This window comes from Neoarius graeffei, chromosome 20 (assembly GCF_027579695.1).
Source record: "Neoarius graeffei isolate fNeoGra1 chromosome 20, fNeoGra1.pri, whole genome shotgun sequence".
In the NCBI taxonomy this organism is placed as follows: Eukaryota; Metazoa; Chordata; class Actinopteri; order Siluriformes; family Ariidae; genus Neoarius; species Neoarius graeffei.
Window position 1 is genome coordinate 46,470,921 of NC_083588.1, and position 16,191 is coordinate 46,487,111.

The 16,191-nt window shown below is 41.9% G+C and overlaps 1 protein-coding gene across 1 annotated transcript; it reads right to left on the minus strand.

Annotated features, from left to right (window-relative positions):
- Positions 1–4,273: 4,273 nt before the first annotated feature.
- On the minus strand, positions 4,274–15,310 carry asphd1 (aspartate beta-hydroxylase domain containing 1). The gene is made up of 6 exons (XM_060902647.1): positions 15,244–15,310; positions 14,112–14,545; positions 7,963–8,169; positions 7,198–7,405; positions 4,529–4,642; positions 4,274–4,383 (listed from the first exon to the last, which is right to left on the minus strand). Exons 2-6 carry the CDS (start codon positions 14,523–14,525, stop codon positions 4,274–4,276), a joined length of 1,053 nt encoding a protein of 350 aa, XP_060758630.1. The 5' UTR covers positions 14,526–14,545; positions 15,244–15,310.
- Positions 15,311–16,191: the final 881 nt, after the last annotated feature.

The window sequence follows — 16,191 nt, forward strand, 5'->3', positions numbered from 1 at the left end:
GCAGCTGTCAAAATACCTGCTCCAAGGAAAAGAAAAGACCTGGATCATCAACATCTAACCAATCAGAGATCCTTTTTGTTGCCTTGGGATTAAAAAGTTCAAGTTTAGGAAGCACACATGCATGTGTTTTTGGGAACATATTTTGGAGAAAACACTGAAAGAGTTTACCAACAGCTAGTGAAAGCTAACTTCACATTCACTTCTCTGAAATCTAAATAACTGTCACTTACATCACATACAGTGGGGAAAATAATTATTTGATCCCCTGCTGATTTTGTAAGTTTGCCCGGTTACAAAGAAATGAGCGGTCTATAATTTTTATGGTACTTTTATTTTAACAAATAGAGACAGAATATCAACAAAAAAGTCCAGAAAAAAGACATTATATAAAGGTTATAAATTCATTTGCATTTGATATAAGTGAAATAAGTATTTGATCTCCTACAAACCAGCAAGAATTCTGGCTCCTACAGACCGGTTACTGTATGTGCCCACGAGGCACACAGATTAGTCTGTCACTTTAAGAAAGTACTCCTAATTTTTACTCGTTATGGTTATAAAAGACACCTGTCAACAGACTCAACCTCTCCACCACCATGGGCAAGACCAAAGAACTTTCAAAGGACATCAGGGACAAGATTGTAGACCTGCATAAGGCTGGAATGGGCTACAAGACCATCAGCAAGAAAGTTGGTGAGAAGGAGACAACTGTTGGTGCAATTATTCGAAAATGGCAGAAATACAAAATGACCATCAGTCGCCCTCAGCCTGGAGCTCCATGCAAGATCTTGCCTCGTGGGGTAAGGATGATCATGAGAAGGGTGAGGGATCAGCCCAGAACTACATGGGAGGAGCTTGTTAATGATCTCAAGGCAGCTGGGACCATAGTCACCAAGAAAACCATTGGTAGCATACTATGCCGTAATGGATTGAAATCCTGCAGTACCTGCAAGGTCCCCCTGCTCAAGAAGGCACATGTACAGGCCTGTCTGAAGTTTGCCAGTGAGCACCTAAATGATTCAGAGAAGGCTTGGGAGAAGGTGATGTGGTCAGATAAGACCAAAATTGAACTCTTTGGCATCAACTCAACTCATCGTGTTTGGAGGGAGAGAAATGCTGAATACAGTCCCAAGAACACCATCCCCACCGTCAAGTACGGAGGTGGAAACATTATGCTTTGGGGCTGTTTCTCTGCTAAGGGTACAGGATGACTTCACTGCATTCAGGGGCCGATGGACGGGGCCATATACTGTAAGATCTTGGAAGAGAACTTCCTTCCCTCAGTCAGAGCACTGAAGATGGGTCATGGATGGGTCTTCCAGCATGACAATGACCCAAAACATACGGCTAAGGCAACAAATAAACTTCGAGTGGCTCAAGAAGAAGCACATTAAGGTCATGGAGTGGCCTCGCCGGTCTCCAGACCTCAATCCTATAGAAAATTTGTGGAGGGAGCTGAAACTTCGAGTTGCCAAGCGACAGCCTTGAAACCTTCAGAATTTGGAGAGGATCTTCAAAGAGGAGTGGACCAACATCCCTCCTGAGATGTGTGCAAACCTGGTGACCAACTACAAGAAACGTCTGACTTCTGTGCTTGCCACCAAGAGTTTCTCCACCAAGTACTAAGTCATGTTTTGCTTCAGGACCAAATACTTATTTCGTTCGATCAAATGCAAATGAATTTATAACCTTTATATAATGGGTTTTTTTGGTTGATATTCTGTCTCTATTTGTTAAAATAAAAGTACCATAAAAATTATAGCCCACTCATTTCTTTGTAACCAGGCAAGCTTACAAAATCAGCAGGGGATCAAATAATTATTTTCCCCACTGAACGTATGTGTGGCTTTATGTACCTGACAAAAACCTCCAAATTATGCATTTAATTATGCTAAGATATTATCTGTAGCGTAATGAACATTTTTTTTTGCTTTGACAAAAAAATCTTTATTTGAAGAATACACTTTTAATTGATTACACATTTGCTTTGCAAGGGAGATGGGTCCGATGCATCACATTGGCTGTACAGTCAGGCTTCACAACACATGCATGCAGTCGGATCAAATACTTTTGTTTGCTGTGTGCTTCATAGAATGCGTCTGAAAATAAAATCCATCTTGAAAATAAAACTCCATATGATAAAACAAGATCTTCAGTTCAGACATAAATATAATATACAGTGGTGCGTGAAAGTTTGTGAACCCTTTAGAATTTTCGATATTTCTACATAAATATGACCTAACACATCATCAGATTTTCACACAAGTCCTAAAAGTAGATAAAGAGAATCCAGTTAAACAAATGAGACAAAAATATTATACTCAGTCATTTATTTATTTATTGAGGAAAATGATCCAATATTACATATCTGTGAGTGGCAAAAGTATGTGAATCTCTAGGATTAGCAGTTCATTTGAAGGTGAAATTAGAGTCAGGTGTTTTCAATCAATGGGATGACAATCAGGTGTGAGTGGGCACCCTGTTTTATTTAAAGAACAGGGATCTATCAAAGTCTGATCTTCACAACACATGTTTGTGGAAGTATATCATGGCACGAACAAAGGAGATTTCTGAGGACCTCAGAAAAAGCGTTGTTGATGCTCATCAGGCTGGAAAAGGTTACAAAACCATCTCTAAAGAGTTTGGACTCCACCAATCCACAGTCAGACAGATTGTGTACAAATGGAGGAAACTGAAGACCATTGTTACCCTCCCCAGGAGTGGTTGACCAACAAAGATCACTCCAAGAGCAAGGCCTGTAATAGTCGGCGAGGTCACAAAGGACCCCAGGGTAACTTCTAAGCAACTGAAGGCCTCTCTCACATTGGCTAATGTTAATGTTCATGAGTCCACCATTAGGAGAACACTGAACAACAATGGTGTGCATGGCAGGGTTGCAAGGAGAAAGCCACTGCTCTCCAAAAAGAACATTGCTGCTCGCCTGCAGTTTGCTAAAGATCACGTGGAAAAGTTAGAAGGCTATTGGAAAAATGCTTTGTGGATGGATGAGACCAAAATAGAGCTTTTTGGCTTAAATGAGAAGCATTATGTTTGGAGAAAGGAAAACACTGCATTCCAGCATAAGAACCTTATCCCATCTGTGAAACATGGTGCTGGTAGTATCATGGTTTGGGCCTGTTTTGCTGCACCTGGGCCAGGACAGCTTGCCATCATTGATGGAACAATGAATTCTGAATTATACCAGTGAATTCTAAAGGAAAATATCAGGACATCGGTCCATGAACTGAATCTCAAGAGAAGGTGGGTCATGCAGCAAGACAACGACCCTAAGCACACAAGTCGTTCTACCAAAGAATGGTTAAAGAAGAATAAAGTTAATGTTTTGGAATGGCCAAGTCAAAGTCCTGACCTTAATCCAATCGAAATGTTGTGGAAGGACCTGAAGCGAGCAGTTCATGTGAGGAAACCCACCAACATCCCAGAGTTGAAGCTATTCTGTATGGAGGAATGGGCTAAAACTCCTCCAAGCCGGTGCGCAGGACTGATCAACAGTTACCGGAAACGTTTAGTTGCAGTTATTGCTTCACAAGGGGGTCACACCAGATATTGAAAGCAAAGATTCACATACTTTTGCCACTCACAGATATGTAATATTTGATCATTTTCCTCAATAAATAAATGACCAAGTATAATATTTTTGTCTCATTTGTTTAACTAAGTTCTCTTTCTCTACTTTTAGGACTTGTGTGAAAATCTGACAATGTTTTAGGTCAAATTTATGCAGAAATATCGAAAATTCTAAAGGGTTCACAAACTTTCAAGCACTACTGTACATACAGTACTGACAGAATAGCTTGAATCACAGTATATATATCAGAGAAAAAGGTCACGATCAAGTGAACAAATCAGGCACAAAATGATATAACAGGAGATTGGAGTTATCGAGACAGGCACAAAGCAAAAAGAGATATGAAGATATTGAAAAGTCGAGCTGGTCTATTGTTCGCAGGTTTTGTGAAAGTGTTAGATAAAGAGCTCTAGAGAGAGGCTTAGTTGGATACAAATGTGTGCTTGGTCTTGCTTCTACCTAGAGGAACTTTCATCGGGAAGAGAAACTTTTCTTTTTCGGTACGTTTTGGGAAAAATACAGTACTGTTACATACAGTCAACGTATCACGTAATGGAAAGATACGTCCAATTTGTCTCCATATTTCTTTTTGGTAGTTTAGAGAAGAGATCAGCTGAAACTGAATGAGATGCACTTAGGCTCCATCTCTGCATGTAACTGGTGAACTCGGAGATATGTAGTTGATTACTGTTCAGGACTGAAGATGTAGTCCAGAGCCTGTCTTTCTGCTGCAGCAACATTTGGGTGCCACAGATCGACACTGAAAATCACCCTTGGACCATCTTCAGCGCCACCTAGTGGACACAATAGGACACCTATAGTCCAAGGTTCAACAGACCTAATGCTGCATCTATGCATTTTTATGACCTGTATTGACATTTTAATGATGTTTACTTATTATTTCTGGGTTTTTAATTCGGTCGTCATTTCAGCTCTTACCATTATGCGAGATGGTGTGCAGGAAGGAGTCGTCCACTAGGAGGCAGTGTCCCTCAGACCAGCACTGCGGCTCACCCCCTACCACCAGTTCACACTGTGCAGGAGTCTGGAGACCTGAGGGACATGTGGGATTTGTTAATATAAACGTGTAATTGTTGATATGATGTTTTCTTAGAAAGCCTCGCCAATGTCGATCCTTTGTAATAGTCAGAGGTAAAGCTGTTCCTTTACCTTTTCCTACACAAGCAAGTTGTCAGGATGGATGGCTTTGTTGTTTCTTGGTGAACATGACATTTGTCTTATGTGTATTTAATGCTACAGATGTAATTGGAAATAGATAAAACATATGATGTATGATGAACATCTATCCATTATCCGTAACCACTTATCCTGTGCAGGGTCGCAGACAAGCTGGAGCCTATCCCAGCTGACTATGGGCGAGAGGCGGGGTACACCCTGGACAAGTTGTCAGATTATCACAGGGTTGGCACATAGGGACAAACAACCATTCACACCTATGGTCAATTTAGAGCCACCAATTAGCCTAACCGCATGTCTTTGGACTGTGGAGGAAACTGGAGCACCCGGAAGAAACCCATGCAGACACGGGGAGAACATGCAAACTCCACACAGAAAGGCCCTCATCAGCCACTGGGCTCAAACCCAGAACCTTCTTGCTGTGAGGCAACAGCGCTAACCACTACACCACCATGCCGCCAATATGATGAACATTTTTTGAATTTATGAAAGTTGGAAAAATGCTATTCTATATGAGGAATAAAACACCTTGGGACATGCTGGTATAGAAAAATAACCACTTTTGGGCGGTCTGCTTCATGGACATATAGCTATGTTAAAAAAAAAAAATCGGAGGCTTTAGTCAAATAGCTACAGAGATTTCTTGTAATTCTGAATTCAAATTAGATTCAAAATCTACATCTTTTATATGTTTCTTTATTTATGATATTCTAAGAAAGAATCACCTATTTCTTTCATGATTAATGCATTAGCCGTTGTGTGGGGTAAATGGCCCTACAGTGGAGGAAATAATTATTTGATCCCTTGCTGATTTTGTAAGTTTGTCCACTGACAAAGAAATGAACATTCTATAATTTTAATGGTAGGTTTATTTTAACTGTGAGAGACAAAACATCAAAAAGAAAATCCAGAAAATAACTTCATATAAAAGATATAAACTGATTTGCATTTCTTTGAGTGAAATAAGTATTTGAACCCTCTAGCAAACAAGACTTAGTATTTGGTGGCAAAACCCTTGTTGGCAAGCACAGCGGTCAGACGTTTCTTGTAGTTGATGACCAGGTTTGCGCACATGTCAGGAGGAATTTTGGTCCACTCCTCTTTGCAGGTCATCTCTAGAATCATTAAGGTTTTGAGGCTGTCGCTTCGCAACTCGGAGCTTCAGCTCCCTCCATAGGTTTTCTATGGGATTAAGGTCCGGAGACTGGCGAGGCCACTCCATGACCTTAATGTGCTTCTTCTTGAGCCACTCCTTTGTTGCCTTGGCTGTATGTTTTGGGTCATTGTCGTGCTGGAAGACCCATCCACGACCCATTTTCAGTGTCCTGGCAGAGGGAAGGAGGTTGTCACTCAGGATTTTACGGTACATGGCCGCATCCATTCTTCCGTTGATGCGGTGAAGTAGTCCTGTGCCCTTAGCAGAGAAACACCCCCAAAGCATAGTGTTTCTACCTCCATGCTTGACAGTGGGGATGGTGTTCTTCAGGTCATAGTTAGCATTTTTCTTCCTCCAAACACGGTGAGTTCAATTAATGCCAAAGAGCTCGATTGTGGTCTCATCGGACCACAGCACCTTCTCCCAATCACTCTCAGAATCATTCAGATGTTCATTGGCAAACTTCAGACGGGCCTACACATGTGCCTTCTTGAGCAGGGGGACCTTGCGGGCACTGCAGGATTTTAATCCATTACGGCGTAATGTGTTACCAATGGTTTTCTTGGTGACTGTGGTCCCAGCTGCCTTAAGATCATTAACAAGCTCCTCCCGTGTAGTTCTAGGCTGATCTCTCACCTTTCTCGTGATCATTGATACCCCATGAGGTGAGATCTTGAGTGGGGCCCCAGACCGAGGTCGATTGATGGTCATTTTGTATTTCTTCCATTTTCGAACTATTACACCAACAGTTGTCTCCTTCTCACCCAGCTTCTTACTTATGGTTTTGTAGCCCAGTCCAGCCTTGTGCAGCTCTACAATCTTGTCCCTGACATCCTTAGACAGCTCTTTGGTCTTGCCCATGTTGGAGAGGTTGGAGTCTGGTTGATTGATTGATTGATTGATTGATTGATTCTGTGGACAGGTGTCTTTTATACAGGTGTCAATTTAAGACAGCTGTCTTTAATGCAGGTAACGAGTTGATTAGGAGTGTCTAAGTGGTCTGTGGGAGCCAGGACTCTTAATGGTTGGTAGGGGATCAAATACTTATTTCACTCAACGAAATGCAAATCAATTTATATATTTTATAAAATGTGATGTTCTGGATTTTCTTTTTGATATTCTATCTCTCACTGTTGAAATAAACCTACCCTTAAAATTATAGACTGTTCATATCTTTGCCAGTGGGCAAACTTACAAAATCAGCAAGGGATCAAATAATTATTTCCTCCACTGTATATAAGGAGTTAGCACTTACCCAGATGGCACCGGAGGCGTGTGTTGGTGGGCCCGTAGGTTCCCCCCAGTGAGGCCCCAGGGCCCAAAAGCCAGAACCCTGCTGAGCCCAGGGAGTTACTGCTGATGAAAGTTCTGAGGGAGAGGAGGGTACGGTACGTACATGGGCACGCGCGGCAATTACTTGCCACACACACTCCAGCATTGTAGAGTGGAAACAGTGCTTGACCCTGAGAAGTCAAATGACAAACATAAACATGATTTATGAATAAAAGAACCAGGTGGCGTTTCACTAAACACCAGTGAAGCTTTTTTGAGGAATTTACATGTACAATGAAGCAAACGCAGGAAAACTTCAGTGGTGCAGTGCAGCTATTGATTGAGATGGTGAGGACGTAAATGAAAGCGAGTGAGTGAAAGCAAACAGGAGAGAGACTAACAGTGAGAGAGAGCAAGAGATAGATAGATGCTTATTAAATAATAATATGAAGATAATAAATATTCAATACATATTTAGTAGATCTTAGTTTTGCCACCAAACCACATTTACAGCAGATTAAACCTGGAACTTTGGATCGCTGACAATCTCAAAATGAAATTTGTTCGAAAAGTTGTGCTAAAGATGACAGTTTACTTCAAGCCCACAATCGTTATTCAATTATTTAAGCATTTCTGAAGGATTTATCGTATTGCTTGAATCCTCTAACCTGGCATGACAGCCAGTATAAGACTTTATTATACATTATATAATTACATTATACTTTATTATATATATTTTTATTATTACCTTAGGTCCTTGGTATATCCACCCCAGCTTTGTGTCAATGCCTCTCTGGTATACAGCTTGGAATTCAGCAAGGATTATGGGATAGCTGGCCTCCAGGACCTCTATGTCATGGCGATGAGCATCTCGAGGGAAGAAAGGGATGCTGGGAACATCGGGAAGGTAGAAGAGGTGGGGCTTCTGAATGGAGGAGCGATCATTCATCCTAGTCTAAATAAGATGAAGGCATAGAGTCAAGCAGAGAGAGGGGGGGGGTAGGGTTCAGATGTTCTAAAGTTTGTCTGATATCAAAAGTAAAAAGGGCCCTGAATTTCCTGATTTGGACTCCAGTCCTGTACAATCACAGTTTGTTAGAGTTTTGCATTCTATCTCCTGTAGCAGATGTAAATAACTTCGAGTACCAGTCTATTGTCTGTACACACCTTCTAATTCAAAGGTTTTCTTTTTTTTATGAATTAAAAGACACTTCATGCCTTAAAGTAATGATGGATGTTGCTTCTCCTTTTCTTAGATTTTTGAGCGGTTCTTGACATAATATGGATTACTACAGTTGTAGAATAGGGCCATTTACTGTATTTTTATTATTTATTTTTTTACTCTTTGCTCTCAAACGCATTAAGAAGGCATGAAACTGCACTAATTAACTTTTGACGAGGCACCTGTTAATTGAAAAGCATTCCAGGTGACTCCCTCATGAAGCTGGTTAAGATAATGCCAATAGTGTGCAAAGCGTCATCAAGGTAAACGCTGGATACTTTGAAGAATCTAGAATATGAAACAAATTTACTTTTTTAACACTTTTTTTGTTTACCACATAATTCCATATACAACCCTGATTCCAAAAAAGTTGGGACAAAGAACAAATTGTAAATAAAAATGGAATGCAATGATGTGGAAATTTCAAAATTCCATATTTTATTCAGAATAGAACATAGATGACATATCAGATGTTTAAACTGAGAAAATGTATCATTTAAAGAGAAAAATTAGGTGATTTTAAATTTCATGACAACAACACATCTCAAAAAAGTTGGGACAAGGCCATGTTTACCACTGTGAGACATCCCATTTTCTCTTTACAACAGTCTGTAAACGTCTGGGGACTGAGGAGACAAGTTGCTCAAGTTTAGGGATAGGAATGTTAACCCATTCTTGTCTAATGTAGGATTCTAGTTGCTCAACTGTCTTAGGTCTTTTTTGTCGTATCTTCTGTTTTATGATGCGCCAAATGTTTTCTATGGGTGAAAGATCTGGACTGCAGGCTGGCCAGTTCAGTACCCGGACCCTTCTTCTACACAGCCATGATGCTGTAATTGATGCAGTATGTGGTTTGGCATTGTCATGTTGGAAAATGCAAGGTCTTCCCTGAAAGAGACGTCATCTGGATGGGAGCATATGTTGCTCTAGAACCTGGATATACCTTTCAGCATTGATGGTGTCTTTCCAGATGTGTAAGCTGCCCATGCCACAGGCATTAATGCAACCCCATACCATCAGAGATGCAGGCTTCTGAACTGAGCCCTGATAACAACTTGGGTCGTCCTTCTCCTCTTTAGTCCGAATGACACTGCGTCCCTGATTTCCATAAAGAACTTCAAATTTTGATTCGTCTGACCACAGAACAGTTTTCCACTTTGCCACAGTCCATTTTAAATGAGCCTTGGCCCAGAGAAGACGTCTGCGCTTCTGGATCGTGTTTAGACACGGCTTCTGCTTTGAACTATAGAGTTTAAGCTGGCAACGGTGGATGGCACGGTGAATTGTGTTCACAGATAATGTTCTCTGGAAATATTCCTGAGCCCATTTTGTGATTTCCAATACAGAAGCATGCCTGTATGTGATGCAGTGCCATCTAAGGGCCCGAAGATCACGGGCACCCAGTATGGTTTTCCGGCCTTGACCCTTACGCACAGAGATTCTTCCAGATTCTCTGAATCTTTTGATGATATTATGCACTGTAGATGATGATATGTTCAAACTCTTTGCAATTTTACACTGTCGAACTCCTTTCTGATATTGCTCCACTATTTGTTGACGCAGAATTAGGGGGATTGGTGATCCTCTCCCATCTTTACTTCTGAGAGCCGCTGCCACTCCAAGATGCTCTTTTTATACCCAGTCATGTTAATGACCTATTGCCAATTGACCAATGAGTTGCAATTTGGTCCTCCAGCTGTTCCTTTTTTGTACCTTTAACTTTTCCAGCCTCTTATTGCCCCTGTCCCAACTTTTTTGAGATGTGTTGCTGTCATGAAATTTCAAATGAGCCAATATTTGGCATGAAATTTCAAAATGTCTCACTTTCGACATTTGATATGTTGTCTATGTTCTATTGTGAATACAATATCAGTTTTTGAGATTTGTAAATTATTGCATTCAGTTTTTATTTACAATTTGCACTCTGTCCCAACTTTTTTGGAATTGGGGTTGTATGCGCTATATGTTATTTCATAATTTTTATGCATTCAGTATTGTTGATTGTCACTGTCACCTCACAACAAGAAGGTTCTGGGTTCGAACCTCATGACCAATGGGGCTCTTTCTGCATGGAGTTTGCATGTTCTCTCAGTGTCTGCGTGAATTGCCTCTCACTTCAAAGACATGCAGATTAATTAAAAATTGTTCAACATAATGTATGTCGCTCTGGATAAAAGTGTCTGCTAAATGCCTGTAATGTAATATTGTTCTATAATGTAGAAAATAGTCAAAATGCAGAAAAGCCTATAAATGAGTAGTTGTGTCCAAACTTTTGACTGGTACTGTATACAGCGCCCTCCACAATTATTGGCACCCCTCGTTAAGACATGTTCTTAGGCTTCTAATAAATTCATTTTTTAAAAAATAATATGGGACAACAATGCAAAAAAAGAGAAAAATCCAACCTTTAATTCAAGTGCATTTATTCAGTGGGAAAAAAATCCCACATTAAGAAATAATTCTTTTACATGAAATGATGTGTGCCACAATTATTGGCACCCCTGATGTTAACACTTTGTACAACTCCCTTTTGCCAACAAGACAGCACTTAATATTCTCCTAGAACATTTCACAAGATGGGAGAATACAGAGAGAGGGATATTCGACCATTCCTCTTTGCACAATCTCTCTAAATCGTCCACAGTCCTGAGTCCTCTCCTATGCACTCTCCTCTTCAGCTCACCCCACAGGTTTTCAATTGGGTTGAGGTCTGGGGACTGAGATGGCCATGAGAGGAGCTTGATTTTGTGTCTGGTGAACCATTTTTGTGTAGATTTGGCCACATGTTTAGGGTCATTATCTTGCTGAAAGACCCAGTGACGACCCATCTTCAGCTTTCGGACAGAGGCCACCAGATTTTGATTTAAAATGTCCTGGTATTTCAAAGAGCTTATGATGCCATGCACCCTAACAAGGTTCCCTGGGCCTTTGGAAGAGAAACAGGCCCACAGCATCACCGATCCTCCCCAGTACTTCACAGTGGGCATGAGGTGCTTTTCCGCATACTCATCTTTTGTGATGTATTAGAGTGTTTGTTGCCAAAAAGCTCTATCTTGGTCTCAGCTGACCAAAGCACATGGTCCCAGTTGAAGTCCCAGTACCGCTTGGCGAACTCCAGACATTTACATTTATGCTTGTAAGTGAGAAAAGGCTTTTTCCATGCATGCCTCCCAAACAGCTTGTTGGCATGTAGATAGCGCCTGATGGTTGTTATGGAGACTTTGTGACCCCAAGATGCTACTCTTTGATGCAATTCTCTAACAGTGAGCTTTGGAGAACTTTTTACTTCTCTTACCATCCTCCTCACTGTGTGTGGTGGCAAGATAAACTTGCATCCTCGTCCAGGCTTGTTTGCCACTGTTCCAGTTGTTTTAAACTTCTTGATGATTCCTCTGACTGTAGATATGGGCAGGTGTAGGCGAGTGGCTACAAGAATGTAGCCATTGCCTGACTTATGAAGGTCGACACACATCTGCCTTACTTGAATGGTGTGTTCTCTTGTCTTTCCCATGTTGAAGAGTGGATAAGAGAAATAGGCCTCTGTGTCACATCATATTTATACCCCAGGGAAACAGGATGTGATGAATTACTAATTAAAGGTTCCTAGATACTCTGATGAACTTTATAAACTACAGTAGAAATGACAGAAATGCTTCAATTACATTTATTTTCTAGGAATTGTTATGGGTGCCAATAATTGTGGAACAGGTATTTATGAAAAATAATTATTTCTTAGTCAGGGATTTTGTATTTTTTTTTTAAATTCACTTGAGTTAAGGGTTACAATTTTCAGTGCGAAATTATGCTTCTGCAATAAAAATTGAATTTATTTTAAGGCTTTTAACACATCTTAACCAGGGGTGCCAATAACTGTGGAGGGCGCTGTATAGATACACCACTAAGGTTTACTAACCTGGTCAATTTTGGTATTTTCAGAACATCCCCTTCCTGTAAATTTTTTCATATACAATGCAGCCAGCGTTTACAGATGGTCTTTGGTGTCTATGCTCAAATCAATGACTATTAAAAGCAAGTAAACTTTTCTAACACCCTAAAGCCTCCCTCAGTTTGTCCCTCTTCAGGACCACTTAAAGTTTCTTTTGTAACATCTCACAGAGGATTTTCCCTTTCCAAAAATTTTCCAGATACAGTAGAACCTCTTTAAAAAGCTAGAGCAGTCACCCATCCAAGGAACCAATGAAAAAACTTTTTAAGAATGCAGTATTTAGAGGAAAAAAAAATTCTACCACCAGTTACTGAAATTGTCTGTTTCTTCAACACAGTGAAATGGTAGACAGCATCAACATTACTTCTCAAGCATCCATTTTTCATTATGCCTTGGATCAACATTTATGTCTAACTTTTATTTCAGGAACCTACAATATTATCCATCCATCCATTATCCATAACCACTTATCCTGTGCAGGGTTGCGGGCAAGCTGGAGCCTATCCCAGCTGACTATGGGTGAGAGGCGGGGTACACCCTGGACAAGTCACCAGGTCATCACAGGGCTGACACATAGAGACAAACAACCATTCACACATCTTCACATTCACCCCTACGGTCAATTTAGAGCCACCAATTAGCCTAACCTGCATGTCTTTGGACTGTGGGGGAAACCGGAGCACCCGGAGGAAACCCACGCAGACACGGGGAGAACATGCAAACTCCACACAGAAAGGCCCCCGTCAGGCACTGGGCTCGAACCCAGGACTTTCTTGCTATGAAGCAACAGTGCTAACCACTACACCACCGTGCTGCCCCTACAATATTATATTTTATTAAACTCTAAAAGTACAGGAAGGTTACATGAACTTGTTGATCTAGAAAAAGAAATCTTTGTCGTGTTGTGGCCCTCTAGGACATGACTTTGACACTCTTGTGTTAAGGAATCCCTAGATATTAAATCCTGAAATCTTTCTAAAATACTGCTGCTGTTATAAATACACTCTTAGAAACAGGGGTACAGTAGGAGTCCATTTCTGTAACCCCAAGGTACAATCTACACTAATGTACCCTCTAGGGTTCATTATTGGACCTCAGGGTAACTATGTGTAACTTTTTAGGGCCAAAAAGGGACAAACATGTTCCCAAACAGTATATAAAGGGTACAAATAAGTACCTTAGAGCAGCCTTTCTCAACCGGGGTGCTGCGGCACCCTGGGGTGCCTTCTGGCTTTGTTAGGGGTGCCATCAAAAAATTATATATTCTAACATTGAAATAAATAGAATTAATTAAAATTCCAAAAAAACCGATAGTTACACTAATGCAAATCATCGCCGCCTCATGCATCATCAAAATTTGTCTCACGGCCCCCTTTCCCATGTAACAACATCATTGCCGGGGTCAGCGTGACTGCGTGTATTTTATATGGGGGTGCCTTGAGAATTTGCATATGTCTGAAGGGTGCCGTGACTGAAAAAAGGTTGAGAAACGCTGCCTTAGAGGGTACTGCCCCAGTGACAAGCCATTGTATCCCTAAAGATACAACAATGTACTTTATTTTCTGAGAGTGTAGGGCATGAAATGGCATAAACAAGTATACTGTTTTCTCTTTGTAACTGTGTGATAGTCCTAAGCACTGCTGCTATTGATTTTGGGGGGTGGGGGAGATACATGCTACTTTTAAAAATTACAAGTAATCCTAAATGCTTTCTTCTATATGTGTCTGACCTGGATGCGCAGGCCCTTGTGGATGCGGCCCATGCCGGCCCAACTGTACCGCTTGGCATAATCCTGCAGTGCTGTGTACAACTTTCTGCTTCCTGTTGTTGCTTGAGCAGGAAACAGGTCATGGCTCAACACTGGCATCAGGTAACTCTTCACTTCTTCTTCCTCCTCGCTCTCCACAGCAATCGCAGGGGAAGGTTTCGGGGTGGAATGATGACCAGGCTCAACCTGAGAGCAGCTGGAAGAGCGAGATATAGCAGAGTGAGCCGAGCCAGATGAGCAGGACGGAGGGTCAGCGCCGACACGGTAGCAATACCAGAGAAAAAGCAGCAGCAGGGTCCACAGAAGACCACTCAGGGGAGGCCCACCCAGTTCCACACAGGGAGGCAGAGGGAGCAGGTCCAGAGACCACGACATCTTGCCAAGAGGCTGAGACACTAGAGGAAAAAGTGGTACAGAACAGATGACTGGAGTGAGACAAGGAAGTACAGAGCTACACAAGAGTTACAGAGAGAGAGAGAGAGAGAGAAGAAAAAGAAAAACAGAGTTGATAAGGACAGGAAGTGGACGGCAAATGAAAACAGGGTGGGTGAGTTAAGAGAAAGGGAGCAATCTGGATGTCAAATCAAAGAACCTTGATTTCTCAATTTGTCTATATGGAAGAACCATTAAACACAAACATGCTCTGGATCCTCAGGGCTTTGCTCACTTAGTAGGCTACAGATCATTATTTGGATCAGGCTAGCAGTAAAGCAACACTTGTGGAGTGATATATCTTTGTTAAGAGATGTTCATCAGGCTAAAAGAGAGAGAGAGAGAGAAAGATCTGTCCACCCAGGCTCACGCTTCCGCATTAGTGTAATTAAAAAGCAGACATGACTTCGTCTTGTGCTTAGTCTCTTTGCGTTGTTGCATAATCATGGTTCCTGCAACCGCCTGCGTGTTTTGTGTTCACGTTGCTCACACGGGAGTGACTCCTCAACCAGGCAAAGCATGCCAGCTTTTAGTAGCCTACGAAGCTACATCAAGCTCTATTACGTCCATTCCATATCGTCGAGCGCATCGAGCTCTACTTGTGCATTGGATTGCTATGTGTTTGGCGCACGCCATGGTTGATTACTGTGTGTTGACTTACCGCGTCTCTGCTGCTCGCTCACTCACTCACTCGGTCTGTCTTTGCCCCCGCGCTCTTTCCGCCTCCCCCTTCCGTGTTTTCCCCGACTGTGTGACTGTGTGCTGCTGCAGCCGCCGAGCGTACAGCGGGGTTGTGTTCCGCATTCAAATGACTCCGAAAATCTCCGACGTATGCAGCCCCCCTCCTTCTTATATACGGGAAAACCCGAAGTAGCCCTTAAACTCGTATGAACCGACGTGAATTCATGCTGTGTCACAAAATACCAGCAAGGATCGTTTCTCTGCACTTTTAAGCAATAGTGCACTTCTGCGTGCCCAAGGCGCCTAAAAATGCTGCGCGGTTTCAGCACTGTCCAGTGCTGAAAACGACGCGTTTTCAGCACTGGACAGCGACTGGTGATTAAGCGCAATACTACTGTTTCGCCACCGGGTGGCGCGATTTATTACAGAAGCAGTAGATACACATCACATCGACGCATCAAACAACACGGGACGTTTATATGGCCGTTCCACCCACCTAAAGCGCGGAACCCTTCGACTTGGGACATTAAAGACCGAAGGAACGACAAGGCGACAGAACCTGTTATTTTAATTGGTTAGGCTATTTAAAGGCGAGCCAGCAGCTCGTTTTTGATGCTGAGGGGCTGCCGGGAGAGAGCTGAATATCTTGCAGGGCTCTTCTGGTATTTTTGGTGAGACGGAGGAGCGCAGACCAAACAGTCGCAGAAGGAGGAAGAAAAAATAAGAGTGATTTTCCACTAAGAGGTGAGCTGAAGACAAAAAAAAAAACACCAGAGGAACGACGTGTATAAGGTGAGTATTCGAGATGATGTTTTCAGCTCGTCTCTGTAGACTACCTTCATTGAATGCATTCGAGTCTCGGTATTTGCGCTTAACAGCAACCTGCATAACGATGCATGTTCGAGCTTAAAGCATAGAACGTAACACA

Bases quoted from the DNA above. Each gene is read 5' to 3' on its own strand.
- asphd1 (XM_060902647.1), bottom strand. From the start codon at position 14,525: ATGTCGTGGTCTCTGGACCTGCTCCCTCTGCCTCCCTGTGTGGAACTG. The intron at 7,406-7,962 runs GTAATAATAAAA...TTGACTTCTCAG, and splicing joins GGATATACCAAGGACCTAAG to GGTCAAGCACTGTTTCCACT. The intron at 4,643-7,197 runs GTAAGTGCTAAC...CATGTCCCTCAG, and splicing joins ACGCCTCCGGTGCCATCTGG to GTCTCCAGACTCCTGCACAG.